At 36.1% G+C, this 15,669-nt stretch overlaps 1 protein-coding gene across 1 annotated transcript in view; it reads right to left on the bottom strand.

The window, feature by feature from the left end:
- PIEZO2 (piezo type mechanosensitive ion channel component 2) overlaps nucleotides 1-15,669 on the bottom strand; it is a 134,133-nt gene that overhangs the window by 39,183 nt on the left and 79,281 nt on the right. Inside the window, exons 26-33 of the mRNA XM_027890435.1 lie at nucleotides 14,675-14,771; nucleotides 12,667-12,826; nucleotides 11,173-11,262; nucleotides 9,774-9,895; nucleotides 8,895-8,966; nucleotides 4,884-4,987; nucleotides 2,821-2,919; nucleotides 592-700 (exon numbers count right to left, since the gene is read on the bottom strand). Coding sequence (XP_027746236.1) covers nucleotides 592-700; nucleotides 2,821-2,919; nucleotides 4,884-4,987; nucleotides 8,895-8,966; nucleotides 9,774-9,895; nucleotides 11,173-11,262; nucleotides 12,667-12,826; nucleotides 14,675-14,771 — 853 coding nt within the window. The remainder of the gene's footprint in view (nucleotides 1-591; nucleotides 701-2,820; nucleotides 2,920-4,883; nucleotides 4,988-8,894; nucleotides 8,967-9,773; nucleotides 9,896-11,172; nucleotides 11,263-12,666; nucleotides 12,827-14,674; nucleotides 14,772-15,669) is intronic.

Genomic DNA, 15,669 nt, shown 5'->3' with positions numbered 1-15,669 from the left:
CTTTCCCTGGGAATACACATGAATTTACCATCAAAATGAGTGACTTTGAGCAACTCTAGAAAAGTCTGGACAGAAAAGTTAAGAGATAAACCTTTTTATGAGGTGAGGGAGTTAAAGTGTAATGTCCTTGCTCTGCCTGATTCTGGGCAAACAGCTGGCATTTACACTCCTATATTCTGAAGTAATGCTGTTAACTACCAGGTTTTTGGCTTTATAAAGTTACATCTTTAAAGGGTTATGGCTTTGTATTGCAAGTACTCCCACAAATGTTTTCATATAGCTGAAATTTTCTGCAACGTGTTGAATCTTCCTATTTAGTTCTGGGCATATGTCTTGCAACTCCATGAACATACACAGATCCCATCTTCTCCTTTATCTCCCTCAATGTGTATTATGCAGAAGAGAAGGACATGGCTATGGCTGACCTTGTGGGACGGTGAAGGGAAAGACCACCAGCCAAAGTTCAATTCATTTTTCCAGTTCCTCGCTAGAACTGAGAGCACTTATCCTCTAAAGCTCAGCTGCCTTTTACTACCAGAAGCAACAGGCAATATTTAATATTGAATTTTTTAAATTCAAAAGGCTACCTACCATCCCCAGATCCTTTTCGCCTTCGTTTCTCTTTCCCAAAACTTTTCTTCTCTTTGCGCCTCTGTCGTAGAGCTGTTTTAGGGTCAGTAATCCAGGCTTGATAAACAAACTGGAAGGAAAAAACTCATTTATTTCAAGGGTCTTCATGTTCTGAGAGTAAGCCATAGAATAAGCCACAAGCAGCACTATATAATTCAAGTAAATGCATTCAGATCTGCAGAGGTAAGAAAATACTTTTAATCCCAAATCAAACACCTCCACTGCAGATCTGCTGAGTTTTCATGTGCTATTTTCGTAAGCGTAAAACCAAATGTGAAAATACTTGTGGGTGAACCAAGTTTCATTAGAATCCACAAAAATTCACGTTCTGAACTTTGGGACTTAATACCTTGTTGTGCATATGGGCTACCTCATCCGAATCTCTCTGTTTAACTCTGTATTTCTACTTTACCATTTTACAGGCAAGATGCAGAGTAATGGAAACTTTGAAAGTGCTACAATCAACTAACTAAAACATCAAAAGATGTAGAGATATCCCTGTAAAGGTATTGGTGTCTTTTTCATAGTTTAGATACTTTTTTCCCCTCTGTAGATCCCAGTGGAATATTTATGGATTCATTATCTATACACAGTCCCAAACCTTGCAGTCAGGAATTCGTCAAATTACACTGATCTTGACAATGCCTGTCTTTGTTGCTTCAGATAAGTCACTTATGAATCCTTCTGCTACAGGTTTTCCAGTCATAAAAGGAAGACAGTAATACTTACCTATTTATCAAGGGGGATTTATAGGGTCAAATTCTGCTCAAAGCACTCACTCAGATCAACAGTCTGTTGACCTGTATGACTGCATGAAGCGTGAAATTGGCTTAAAATATTTATAAATGCTATACCAGTGGGGGGAAAAAATCAAAATAAAAAAAGCTATTGAAAAATAACTTTTTTAATAGTTCTGCTTAAGCTGTGAAGAAAGGCTAAAGGGAAAAAAAAAGCAGTAAAACTCATATCTTTTACCTTTTACCCCTGTTACATAAATAACAGAAACTAAAGTAACTTTATCCTCTCCACGACTCTACAGGACAAAAGATGTTCTTTTGTTCATTTTATGGTTTTCATTGAAAAATGGTAGTCATCTTCAACTGGCACTGCATTGTCTTCTATTTCTAAGCAAACACAGGCTGATAACAGAGACAGAAGGGAAGCACACAGATTCAAGCATGCAGCTGAAAAAGCACAGTAACAAAACAGCTCTATTAATTCACAAGACAAACATGCAGACAATGACAACAACACATGTATCTCAGTGAAGCTGGAACAGCCCCTAATAGGACAGAATGGTAGAATTTCTATTTGGTTTATTTATAGTTTTAAAATTTTATTATGCAAATTTCCTTGGAACATTAAAACCATTTTTTTTTTAATGGTCAAACTGACACTAAATGAATTTAAAAGGGAGAAATACTTTTAACTTACTGAAAATCAGAGACTGTAAACATCTGCTATTGTAGTAGCAGATGTAGAAACTAGAGGTAAAAAGCAGACTAGCAAGGAGATAAAAAGTTAGAATTAAGAAAAGGCATTTGATTTATAAATTTAATGTAACTACTTAGGCTAAGTAGTGGATATTTTAAGAGCAGATTGAGTGCATACAGTTAAGATTTTTACCACTGCACAACCTTTCAATTCAATATCTTTTAGGCTTTGGAGCTGGTATGCTCCAGCTGTAACACACTCTCCTTTCAAATATCATGTTGAGGAGTGTAAAATGATACACAGCACTCAAAGGTAGGAATGTATTCAAGGAGGACAAGAGAGAAGAGGCACAAATCTTTTTTATGATGATAAAGACCAGAAAAGCAGAGAGCTAAAAAGGGGTTTGGAGCAGAATGTGTATTTTACAAACCTTTTACCAGCTTTCTGAGATCAATTACCAAAGTGTCCATAAGATACATGCAACTTGATGTGACCATCTTGCATATCAGTATCAGAAGAAAATAAGAATTTGGGTCTGCATTTTCTCTCCAAGGCTACACTTAAAAAAAGATAGACCACTTTGCTTGTTACTTGACCACTCCAAAATTATGAAATGTATTGCATTTATGAGGAATAAAGCTTTAATTGTTACTAATTTTTTTAATCATCCATATAAGAGGAAAAATGCAGATCAGGACATTACATCAGGATGTATGGGATGGGTCACATACTAAGCATTTGCAAAATGTTAGGTACCTTTGCTGCTTTGATTAAATACTGAAGAATAGTTTTAGGTAGTTTAATGATAGACTTTGGCAAGGCTAAGATGGCTGAAGCAAATTTTCCAATAGCTCTCTATAAAGAAGGACAAAGCAAGAATAATTAGTAAAAAGTAAGAAAATATTAATAAAAAGGATCTATTAAATTACTGTATCTAGATTATTAAGAACAAATTTGCATTCATAAACTTCAATATGAACAAAAATAATTTAGGATGTTCACATTAAAAATTTCAGTAAGATGAATCGTAACCAACTGAATTCTCCAAAACATAAAATCTCCATGTTAACCCTTGAAGGGACTATTGCATACAATTTACACTGAAAGAAAAAACATAAATTGAAAATAATTCTTTAAGACAAGCTACAGCAACATCCACTTTCCTAGTATTTCTATAAAGACCATGCACCTGGTGATGGAAGGTGAAGAAGGTACGTTGACCAGATGATGAATAAAAATTATTTTCTGTTCTATACAAGTCTCTACCTATATAATGCCACCAAACACCTTCATGTTGCACATATTGCACTTTATTACAGGCCACCTATACATCTGACCAGAATAGTGAACAGATCCTTCATCCTCAAATTAATAGTTTCCAGACTGAGATGAACAAAAAACCCAAACCCCAGAGTAAATAAAAGAATCTTGTTAGCTTCTGACCTCAAGTTCAGAAAGCTTTAAAATTTCAGGGGCTGGCACCAGCACATCTGAACAAAATGTTGTCACCAATTTTTAAAAAATCAGCAGAAACAAGAATGCAAACTTTCCTCTATATACCTGCATGAAAACCAGAAAGAAAATTGACCTAGAAATTGATGAGCCATTTCTATGGTGCAAGGTAAGTTAAATGCAAAATATTTTAAAAATAGCATAAATAGTAGAAAATAAAACTTACTTATCACACTGCTTTAATCCAGATTTGTTTTGCCCTTATTAAGGTAGGAAATCTTTTTCCCTGTCATTACCATGCAGGCAGTTTATCAAATGTAATGTTATGTAGTGTAAGTATATAAACCGAAGGCACATTGTATTAATGAATTAAATAAAAAAAATTCTTCTTATAATTCAGTAATGTTGTCTGGGAACCTTTGTTTAAAAGCTTCTGGTTTAAGGAATAGAAGAGCATGGAGGCAGTCTCTTGCTCTTGCTTGGGTTGAACTTTTAGTAACACATCAGCTCTGCAGTGACATGAGCTTGCGTTTGGATGGGAATATGCATCTGCAAAAAGCCGCCTGTTTAGCTAAGCTTTTAAAGTTACATATACAAAAAAGTTCTCCAGAGTTTCTGGACATTCTTCCAAAAGTAAAGCTTTAATATTATAAGGACAAAAGCAATAATAGGTTCATGAGAATTTCACTAACTTCTTCACCCGAGTTCTTCACTTGAGCCACTGCATTCAGTATCTGCTACTGTCTAACAATCAGCCTATATTGAGGAGCCCACATAGGAAACTTCAGGTATCTTTTTAATATTACAATATCCTCTTTCATCAATGCAGTCTGTCACTTAAAATGCAAATATATAAATTATTACTGTCCTGAAAAAGAAAGAAAAGAAAGTGATGTGTAATTTTAAGTGTTAAGCACTTTCTAACCTGAGGATCAAAAAAAATTTTTTTTTAAATTAAGTATTAATTCTTTTCCATGAAAAATTGCTTATTTTTGGGATCATTTCTTCATGGAATGATAACATCCACTTAAAATCAGTAAACCACTAGAGGCACTGTGTAGCAGTACCAGAGGCAATTGTCTTTAGTGCAATGCAGAAAAAAAAAAGGCTCAGATTCTTAACCTCTGGTTTTTGGTATTTTTGTTATCTTTAGGAATAAGTCAATGAAGATATGACTCCACTATAGTTCCTGTGGGAATCTGGCAATGTTTAAAATAGGCAAACTTGCACTATAAGTTGGCAAGAAACGTAATTTCCAATACTTTTCAGGACTACTTTAGAGGTACTGGCAGCTTTAACATATGTGCCTGTGTTATGGGAAACCTACATTTTTTTCCAAATGTCAACTAAAAATTACCATAAAGTACCTGAAATGCAGACTTTTTTCGAGGTTCTTCCTCTTCCTTTTTCTCCTCTTCCTCTTCCTCTTCACTATCCGTCTCAAACAAATAATAATTTCCACTTCTGACCACTAAGTGAAACAAAATATGTTCTTATTTTTCTGAAAAGTTCTATTCTCAACTCCCCCAAAACTTATGAACAGCCAGTCATTTAAAAATTCATAACCAGGAGAGGTGAAAACAGAGAACAAGCAAGAGATGAAAAGTTCTCAGGCTATTTATTTGATGTTAGTCTGTGATACTTTGGGCATGAATAAGAACTATACAAAAACTAAGGAAAAAGTTTCTTCTCACCGTGAGAAGAAAATGTAAAGAAAAGATTGAAGTATATTAGGTTACAATGATTATATTTTTTTGGAAAAAAAAAAAGGCAATTAAGTCTTAATTAATTGGGGACTGATGGTTGGTCATTTGAGGGAGTGAAAGAAGCCCAGCAGGTAAGTAAATGAACTTACATGAACAGTACCACTGGACAAAAAATACAGAACTTCTCTTTAAAACACTGAGTCATCCTTTAAACTACGGAGTGGGATGGTTAAATACTTTCTTCAAACATGTAAGCTTTGACGAAGTAATGGAAAACCTTGGCTTGTTTAAAACAAATCACTTGAATTCTACTAACATGATTGTAAACAAGTTTCAATTTTTTGCCCATGGATTCAGAAAGGTTCTGAAACCTTGATACAGTATAGATGCACAGTGATTAAGCTAGGCCTTATATCCTTGAACAGAAGCAGAAGTTTTTATTTCTCAGATGGCAATAGGCCTACATGAATGAACAAGGGAAACCAAGGAAATCAAAAATAAGGTAATGAGCAAGAGAAAAATAAAAATCACAGCATTACATTCAGCAGTGAAAACTGGTAAGTATTTTCCACATTTAAGCTGAAATACTTAAAGGAATAGTTACTTAGATGAAACATCACACAATCTGGATATATGAAGCAATACATATTTATATAAAATTATATTTTACCCTCATTACAGGTCTCTGGAAAAGTAACAATTGTTTTAATTCAATCATACCTTGAATTTTACACTGATCTTTTGTGCACAGGTGACCACACATAAATGCTGTGGAAACCTCAGAGTAAGCACACTGTGAAGTTTGCCAGAACTCTTTGGATCATAACTTTGGCATCTAAAATTCCCTCTCAGAGGGAATTTTGTGCCTCATATGCCTAGTTATGACTTTTAATATCAATGATTGCCCTGCAGAGGGACAGAAAGTCCATTTCAGCAGTACTAATTGCTGCACTGAGGTGAAAAGAAAGTCTGGAAATTTCCTGGATGAAGCAAATGAATTATTAGGTACTCAGCCTTCCAAGAATGCCCATTTAAAATGCATTGAAGAGATGAAAGCATTTTAAGAGCCACTAGTCTGCAATTCTCTTTAATAAAAAGGTATCTTGTAGTCAGCAACAGAAACTGTCCACACAGAGGATCAGCTGGATAAGGTCTGGCACCTAGAGATGTCTGCTCTCTAACCTTTACTGCACTGCAGTTCTTTAAAGACTCACAGTGGCACTCTGTCAGACTTGGAACGCCTGAGATGGCAGAAAACAAATTTACACTGATCTTGCTCCAAATTTTTTAGGTTAAAGTGTATTTGAGGGGACACTATAATATAGCAGTTACAACTCTTTTTTTACAGCTAAAGAGGGAGGTATGATTGAATAGCAATAATGCATTCTTGCACACATCAAAATGGAGTAAGTGGTGTGTAAGTCACCTACAGGGCTTGTGCCCAGAGGGAAAGAGCTCATGAGACCAGCTGCAAGAACCAGCCATCTTTTGCAGTACATCAGGCACAACTTTGTGCCCCAGGAGAATCTAAGGACCTCAAAGCACATGGTCTTAACTCCTGCTGGTCTTTGTGGGGTTCCACAAATAATCCACAGGCACAGGAGGAACTGTAGCTTATCTCTTCTACTCCAACACAAATTCATGACTGTTTTAATTGCTATGGTATACAAAATGACGTATCTTTCCATACAATAAAATTATAACAATTGATATAAAAAAACCAATAAAAATCTAAATTAAACCAAAGAATTGGCACAAAACTTCAAGTTAAGTGACTTCAATATACACATATGTACAGCCACAGCCACAAACGCATTTACTGATATGAACAGCCACGTGCTGCAGAATGCTGCAGTTACAGCAGTGCTTCAAAAAGAATGCATGGGGAATATCAGTCTATTTGCAGTTTGCATGCCTGTGAACATCTACTGTCAGTGCCGCGTTTCAGTGAGTGTGGATGCAAGTCACGTGACAGGCAACCACTGATTGTAGAATCAGGGTCTGTGATGTTTCCCACAAGGTTTTGCATTATTGCAGGAAATAATTTCAAGAATGCTCAATATTTAAATAACAAAATGAAAGTTGCCATCTAAGAAGTTAAATAATGAGGGTGAAACAAGTAAAAGCCAATGTGTCTCTTTGTGCAGTTCTTCTTACTAAAAAACCAGTGATGAATAAAAAAGAGACCATATCCCATTCCTTCAAAATCACCATAGCTTGAAATTCCATAGTAAAAACTCACAAATTGTAGTTTTGATCTGTTTTGTCATTGTTATTCTTAATGAAACTACAGGGCAAGAAGTTTATTTTCATAAGACTTTTGAAAAGGGATAGGTCTCTCTAAAGTGGCAGTGTGCCCTTTAGAAAAACAAAAGTAGAGGCACAGTTTACTTGTGACTTGATAGAAACAAACATACCATGTTCTGTTAAATACTGCTAGAGTTATAAATAAATACACATGGGTAAATGAAGCAGTATGCATATGTGTAAAATTATGACTTGGAGTAACCCTTTTAAACCAAATGAACAGGCACAATACAGACATTCATATTTTTTATGGCATGAAGCTGAGTCGGGGAAGGTTTAGGTTGGATATCAGGAAAAAGTTTTTCACCCAGAGGATGGTTGGGCACTAAGCAGGCTCCCTAGGGAAGTGGTCACAGCACCAAGCCTGTCTGAGTTCAAGAAGCGATTGGAAAATTCTCTCAGGCACATGATGTGAGTTTTGGGATGACCTGCAGAGGGCCAGGAGTTGGACTCGATGATTCTTATGTGTCCCTTCCAACTCTGCATATTCTGTGGTTCTGTGATTTCACTCTGATCAGTGCTATACATTTAAGTATTTTTTTTAAATCTTCAGAGGTTATTAAATATCTCAAGTTTGATTTCATTCAACAAAGATTCAATCGAATTAAATCCAATTTGAGATTGCAGCCTACTCAGTTTTCTTTTTTTACCTAATCCATAATGTAGGGATGAACACTATCACATGCTCAGACTGGGCTACAAACAAATTAAAATATCATAATGCAACAATGACATAGACTAATACTTTCTTGTGCACAAGGCTGAAGATATTTTTGGTCTCAGATAAACACACAAAAAATGGAGATAGCAAAACAACTGGCATCAACAATATATGCAAAGTGTGATCAGAGAGATGCGGACCTCTGCACAGCCTAGTCCTGAGAGTAGTCTCGCTGCCTTACTGTGGTACTCAGATTTCTACAGTTGGCACGAGAATGACTGATGAACCATAAAAAAATATGTATGATGTGTATGTATGAAAAAGAAGTTATGACTAATCTTAGAATGCATTGGCAAACTTTCATGTTCACATTTTTAAATATATTTGCTCTGCAGTAGGGGAGAGTTGAGACTTTCAAGATCAAATAAGATTCTTTTTGGCATACATTTATCTAATTTGATATTTTTCTAAGAATGCTCAAAGTATCATGGGCTAGTTATGCTTCCAACACACAGAAGGTCAAAATAAGATTAAACTCCTTGAAGATTGGGAAGTGGAAATCATTTGTTGAGAAAAACAAGCCTTCTATCAAGTCACAGTCACAAAATTAGGCATAAAACAAACAGGTCATGGGAATGCCTTAATTCTGGTCAAGGATATAAGGATTAAATCCATATATTTGTAAGATGATTGAGAAAACCTACTGGAAGCATGATCAACCCAAGGCCGCCACCACAGCTTTTTTTTGCCCTTGGCTTTCTCTTTGTCTGCTTCTCCTAAAATAAAATATGTCCAAATATTAATTTTACAAAATGAGAAACACGTTTCTTACACTGATTAATAATTTTTAATTTCTCTCAAGAAAGCTTAAATTTCATGAGATATCAGATGTCAAATCTACTGAGTACATTCAATATTAAGATAATTCAAAACCACTAAGAAGAAATACTCTGATTTATGCAGCAGTTAAAACAGCATTCCATCTACAACTGCTAAAAAGTTGAGTTTTGTGTTTTAAAACATACAGTCACACTTGACTGTAATTTAAAGAAGAAAACATTTTCCCTCATCTCAAATCCCCTTACATTTCAGGCTCTAAAAATTTTAAATCCAATAAGTTCTGACTCCAAGTTGGTGCTTGAAATGTGGCACTAGATAGGTATCATTTTATTGGCTCCCATGTTTTAAATATCATTTAAAAGTATAAAAACATCTCAGTGACTGAAAAAAATCTGTAGCAGCATCCAGAAAACGTTGCTGGAAAAATGTGGATGCTACCTATTTGTAACCCTGTGGTTTATAGATAATTACTTTTATCTAAGCAAACATCTGCTGCTATTCAGCTCTGCCAACAGCCTGAAGTTAACCAAAAGTAACCTCGAAGCAAACCATTTTCTCTAAACCATTTTACGGCACATAATCACAGATTTTTTCAGTTGAATCAAGCCTGAAACTGATACTTAGCTAACAACCTTGCTACATGCTGACAGTTTTGAAGAACAATTTATCACTTGTCCAACTAGTAGGTCTATTAGATCCTTAGCACTCAACTGCAATTATGGTACAACAGCAGCTAATGGTACCTTCATCATCTTCTTCAGAAACCTTCCGAATCTCCGGCCCCTCTGAGGACTCCTGGTTCATGCTTAGCATTCTCTCTTTACCCTTCTTGTATTTTTGCTGCCTGGCTTTGATGCGATCCATTCTAGCAAAAGGTAGAATATTATTAGATTCATGCCTTCACCCTTTTTGACTCACTCTGAAAAGTAAGTGTTAAACACACACACACACACACACACACACATTAAAACACTTCTAAGGGAAATGTTCCACATTGTCATTAATCTTGCCCTTAAACATAAGGAGTTACATGGCTCTAAAGGGGCTGGTTGCAATGATCAAGCCTAGAAGTTTGCTCACTAGTTAGTGAGTGCTGGGTTGCCTGCTATCAAGACTGCTTTACCTACTCCTACCCAACTGTCTTATTATCACTTAAAAAATAAAGACTCGCTGTCAGGAGTTACAACACAGCAATTGAAGCTCTGAGGAAAAAAAAAAAAAGACTTCTGCCTAATGCAGTGCTTTTGGTGAAACTTGCCACTCTGAATCAGGGATGTTCCTGCACTATTTGTGCTACATCTTCACTCTTTAAGTTCATTTGTCCCAGCTGATTATTTTTTTTCATGTCTTCATCAATGACATGGACAGTGGGATCAAGCGCACCCGCAGCATTTTAGGTTGGCTAGAAGGAAGAATTTTTTTACAATGAGGGTGGTGAAACACTGGAACAGGTTTCCCATAGTGATGGTAGATGCTCCATCCCTGGACACATTCATGGTCAGGTTGGACAGGGCTCTGAGCAACCTGATCTCACTGAAGGTGTCCCTGCTCATTGCAGAGGGGCTGAACTAGATGACCTTTAAAAGGTCCCTTCCAACTCAAACTATTCTACGATGTTGTGATTCTATACAGGTAGGGAACACAGTCCCTGCAGTCTTCTGATTCTTCTGTAATTATGCAGGTGTGAAAGAAGCTGTTAGGGGTGGGCTTTGACACTTGGTTAGGAAGCAGTTAAAGCTTCTCATGCATAGTGGTGTAGGAGCTTCGAAAGCTTCCTACAGTTACAAAAGAAGGCTGCATGCTGGCTGAATGCAAGGGAAATCAAAGTGACTTATTGGCTGCATAAAGAGAAAGGATCTCCATGCCACTTAAACTGAACGAAAATATTTTCAGCGAAGGTAAACATATATTTCGCACTCAAACACTAGAGGGGAAACCATAAATGAAACAGAAGGAACAGTCATGCAACAAATTTTTCCAGAAATACCGAAGTACAAAACAAAATCCTAATAATGGCAAAACATTTCTATAAAAGAAAGTGCTAGATAAATACCACCAAGCAGTTAAATATGTACATACATATGCATATGTGTATATATATATATATATGTATATATATATGTAAATGCATTAAATACATACTGTCTCTTCAGTTGATCCATTGACTTTTTTTCCTCTTCAATTCTTGCCTTTACAGCCTTGACAATTGTAGCCTGAAAAAGCTCAGCACCCCTACATCAGAAATGGGGCAGAAGAGAAGAAAAAATGAAATGAAACATTAAATGTTTTCTAAGTTTCTCTTATGTCAGCTAATCACAGAGAACTCTCTGTTCCCTTATCTGCATCAAACAAAAATAATCCAGGGCCTTAAAAGAAATCTGCTCTGAAATACCAATATCTTTACAGTCAATCATTTCAAGATCTGCAGCCAAATGTTGTGAACCCTACCCGGCCTCTAAGTTCCTCTAGGGTTTGCTCAAGGAATTCAGTTTCCAGTCCTCAAGAATAGAGAACACAATTAGGTTCAAGACTGAGGTAGGATTTCTTGAACACCTCCAGGATTTTTTTATAGTCATATCAGTGTTATAATCACCTCAACCCCCTGCCTCAGTCCCCCTGGAAGTTGTGAGCAGTGTCCAGCTTTATCCAGGGCCATGATGAGCATAGCTTCAGCTTCACTTTTGCCCTCCAAAACTACAAGGGGTAGTTTTAGATCACACAATCTGATGACACAAACCCTTGAGCAAGTTTCTGATGTGTCAACAGAATATGGCTTCTCACCCCATTACATTAGAAATGTAATCAACTCCTTGATTTGGATGTCCTGTTCACATGTCTTGGCCATTCTTCCTAATTCACATATGAGCTCTCGAAGACTCTTAAAAGAGTCTTAAAGTCTCTTTCAAAGAAATAGCCTAGATTTAAAGCTTTTCTTTAGTCAGGAATTCAGTAAGAACAGCTACAGTTTTAGAAGTCTACTTTTAATCCAATATTAACAAAAGTAATTTCTTAGAAATGTTACAGAAATTAAAACCAGAATCTCATTCCTCATCTGCCTTCTTATTATAAACCAGAAGAATGTTTGTGCTAGTGATGGCTATGAGTGGATGTTTGTGGTGTAACTGGCCCAACAAGGTTAATACTTCCTTGCCACACCTAGTCAGTGTTCAATGATGTGACACTTCCCGAGTGTGTTCTCACTTCTTCCCAAGCCAGAGGTCAGAGCTTTCCTGTTTTCTTCCTCATGTGACATTTCTTTACATGTGATTTCTAATGACAATTGTCTCAAACAGGCTCTGAAAGCAGAGTATTTTCTTTCCAAGTCTTAGAAATTCTGGCATTTGCTCTCCTGCATATTCATGTTGAGAGAATGCTGCAACACATAACAACTTTCACAGTTTTTAATAGGAGCAGCAGATCATATTTGGCAAAAAAGATGGTTTAATTTCTATTAGATTCTCAATTACTTAGTTTTCTTTGCTTCATCAAATATAGGTTTGCAATTATGAATTTAGCATAGATTATTTAAACCAATGTTAAAGGACTATTTTGGTACTACTTATCATAAACAAGTAAGTATTGTCACCATGAGAGATTTTAGCTGTTTAATTTAAATTCTTCTAAATTTTAAGTTACCTTGATGCTAGGATCTGAGAAGCTTTTATATCTGCAACCACATGCAGGAAGTAGTAACTCATGAACACTCTTCTTTGCAGCAGCAGGAAAGCAAAACATATACTGTCCCAAATGATTCCTGCTTCTCCACTGGGCAGTTTACAATCTAGATTGCTGGTTGCTGGAAAAAGACATCATCAGCATAGGGACTGTTGCATTAAGTATTCTCTTGTAATGTTTAATCAAATAAATAATCTCAGCCTTTAAAATTATCTCAATTGAGGTATTTTAATTACCTTTTTCTTAAGAAAACCGACATACATTTCTACTTGAAACACACTATATATTCCTTTACAACAAACTTGAAAGCTTCCAACAATACGATGCCCCATGAAAATTGAGAATTCACCAGAAGTGAACCATTTGCAAATAAACTCACCCTACCGTCATACGTACTTGAAAACAAAGAATAGAAAAACCATATTTTTTGTTACACTGAATTGTCTGATTTCAATATTTTCTAAAATAGCATGTTTCAATTTTTTTTCCAGTTCAAAGCGGCCTCTTGTGTTAATTTTTCAATTAAGAACACTATCAACATGAGAAAGAAGTCTTTTACTTTTGTCAAAATAATTTTTTGACTGCCACTACCTAATATTTTTATTTTTCCTCTCCACAACTCAGTTCAATGTTTCTTTCCATTGCATAAGAGAAGAAATACTTGAAACCACAAAACTGCTTCCTTTGGGTAGGAGGAGACAGGCAGAGAGGAAATCCCATTCCTCTTACCTCTAGATTTTGGCTTGGGCTATTTCTTTCTTTCTTTCTTTCTTTATTCTCTGAAAGGCAGTTCTCTTGGGGATATTAAAAAATTAAAACTGGGTTTTGTGGAGCTAGACTATAAACTATATGGCCTATGCTGCCCTGTAGAAGGCAGTAGAAGGACTCAAGGGACAGGCTCCGGCTCGAAGCTGGCTTTACAAGCAAGCAAGCCAATCTCATAGCTCTGAAAGGTCAAGCTCTAAGAGTTTAAAGACTCCTGTGCACAACCCCTGGAGGGTCAGAAACCTGTGTCTAAATTTCTGTTACTGCCAAAAAGTTTTGGATAACACAAGAACTACTGGGCACCATTTATCTTGTGAATTTGTGTCTTCATATTTATTTACTTTTCCCCTACTCTGCACTTATCTGTTAGGATCAGACATGATGACAGGAATTCAGAACTTTGCTGTAGACTAACTAGGATGAAACAGTTCTTTAAATTCAGAAAAAAAAGAAAAACAAACAAACCCTAAAAAAAGTCAGGTGTTTTCAAACCATAAAACCAGGGTGTCAGGACAAAGTGGAGACAAATTAATAATTCACTGAGAGCTGAAGGGCTTTGCTCTCCATGCTTCATTATGCCCTTCTCTCACTTCCATCCATGCACATTGTCCACTCCCTTCCTGTTATCACCACAAACACAAGAATAATCAAAAGGGGGAAAAAAGCGCCTAAACTCACTACATATAAAAACCATTTACCAGTTTCATGCTATTTCAGTGAGCTGAACTGGTTTACCCTTTGAGCAACTGAACCCTGGTACAGAGGGAGGAGTGGGACTCCACATTCCACACAGGGAGTGCAGCTGGGAAAAGGTGCCCTCTTCTGGCAGTGATGCTGAGCTGACATTTTAACTCAAGTTGTACAATGAAACCATACCCTCAAATATCACATCATCTGCATGTACAGGGAAACTGTGTTAAGCCCAGCATCACCAAATTGTTCCTTTACAACAAATACTTGTTGTGAGTATTTGCATACATATCCTGGGGTGCTGATACCTATATGTGTCTACCTTGGTTCTATGAAATATTTTCAGTATTCTGTGTTGCTAATCAATATAGGACAAAACAGTATTGTGAACTTGCAGATACAATTTTTTCACAAGGTAACATGTCAAGGGAGGGCACAACTTAAATATGGTAGAGAATTCTAAGGGTGATTATTTATTTATACAAAATTCTGAAGAAAAATAAGCTATACTTACGAATACGGTAGCCTTTAACTGTACAAGCCAGGCTGAATGCCTGAATGACCCAGCAACTATTCTTAATTAATGATTCAATGTAGCCACATGCTCCTATCTGGAAGGTAAAAGAACAGTTTCATATAACACGACATAGCAGAAATAAAGATAAGGAAAGTTGAACCTTTCTACGTTACACGAGAAGTAATAAAGCCAAGGGTAGTTGAATCATCCTCATTACTAAAATGGGGATTTGAAGAAAGAGCGGCCTTACCAGTGACACAAATGACATTTAGACAGAATTTGGTTTTCTGATTATCAGTGAGATAGGAGGTATGTGGAGTTTGTGTTCTTGCATAGAGAGTGACACATCTGGCATGTGATGTGATGAGACAGCTAAGCAACTTTTATAAATCACTGACTTAATCTTGCAAGCAAACATGGACAGGCTTAAGACACGTGTAGCTGCACTGAATTCCCAAGCATAAAATGAAGCACATATGTAAGCATTTAGAACATTTGCAAATTCAAACCACCCACAAATCAATTTTATTTCAGTACAGTGACTTATATAAATGTAAAAAGAAAAATGTCTGCTCTTTTCAGTCCAGCACTAAAAATGTTCAAAGTTAAAAAGAAATTGCCAGGAATAAATCTAAATTTATCTTTCAAAAAGATTTAAATTACTGGCTTGTCTCAATCAACTATCACGGCCACTGCAAGAATATACACTAAAGAGTTACTTAATGTAAGAAAACCTTTAATATTTTGCAGAATAATTTGACATTTAATTATCAAATATATCTGTTTTTACCTGAATTCCACAGTAGTTCTAAAGGAAACAGGAACACAGTTTGTAGTTAACTTCACTAATTACATTACATTCACACAACTGCATCTCATACTAAGTTTGAAAATTCTTTATTTAAATAAAATATCTAATTAAATGTGCTCTATTTATCAACACTGTGACTAACCTTGCACTCCTTACTCATTTTTCACTCCACAGGGATTTT

Source organism: Empidonax traillii, unplaced genomic scaffold (assembly GCF_003031625.1).
Source record: "Empidonax traillii isolate 1590-97213 ecotype Southwest subspecies unplaced genomic scaffold, ASM303162v1 scaffold288:size648122, whole genome shotgun sequence".
Classification (NCBI taxonomy): domain Eukaryota; kingdom Metazoa; phylum Chordata; class Aves; order Passeriformes; family Tyrannidae; genus Empidonax; species Empidonax traillii.
The sequence above is the reverse complement of the archived record's forward strand: the minus strand, read 5'-3'. Positions and strand labels throughout refer to the sequence as shown.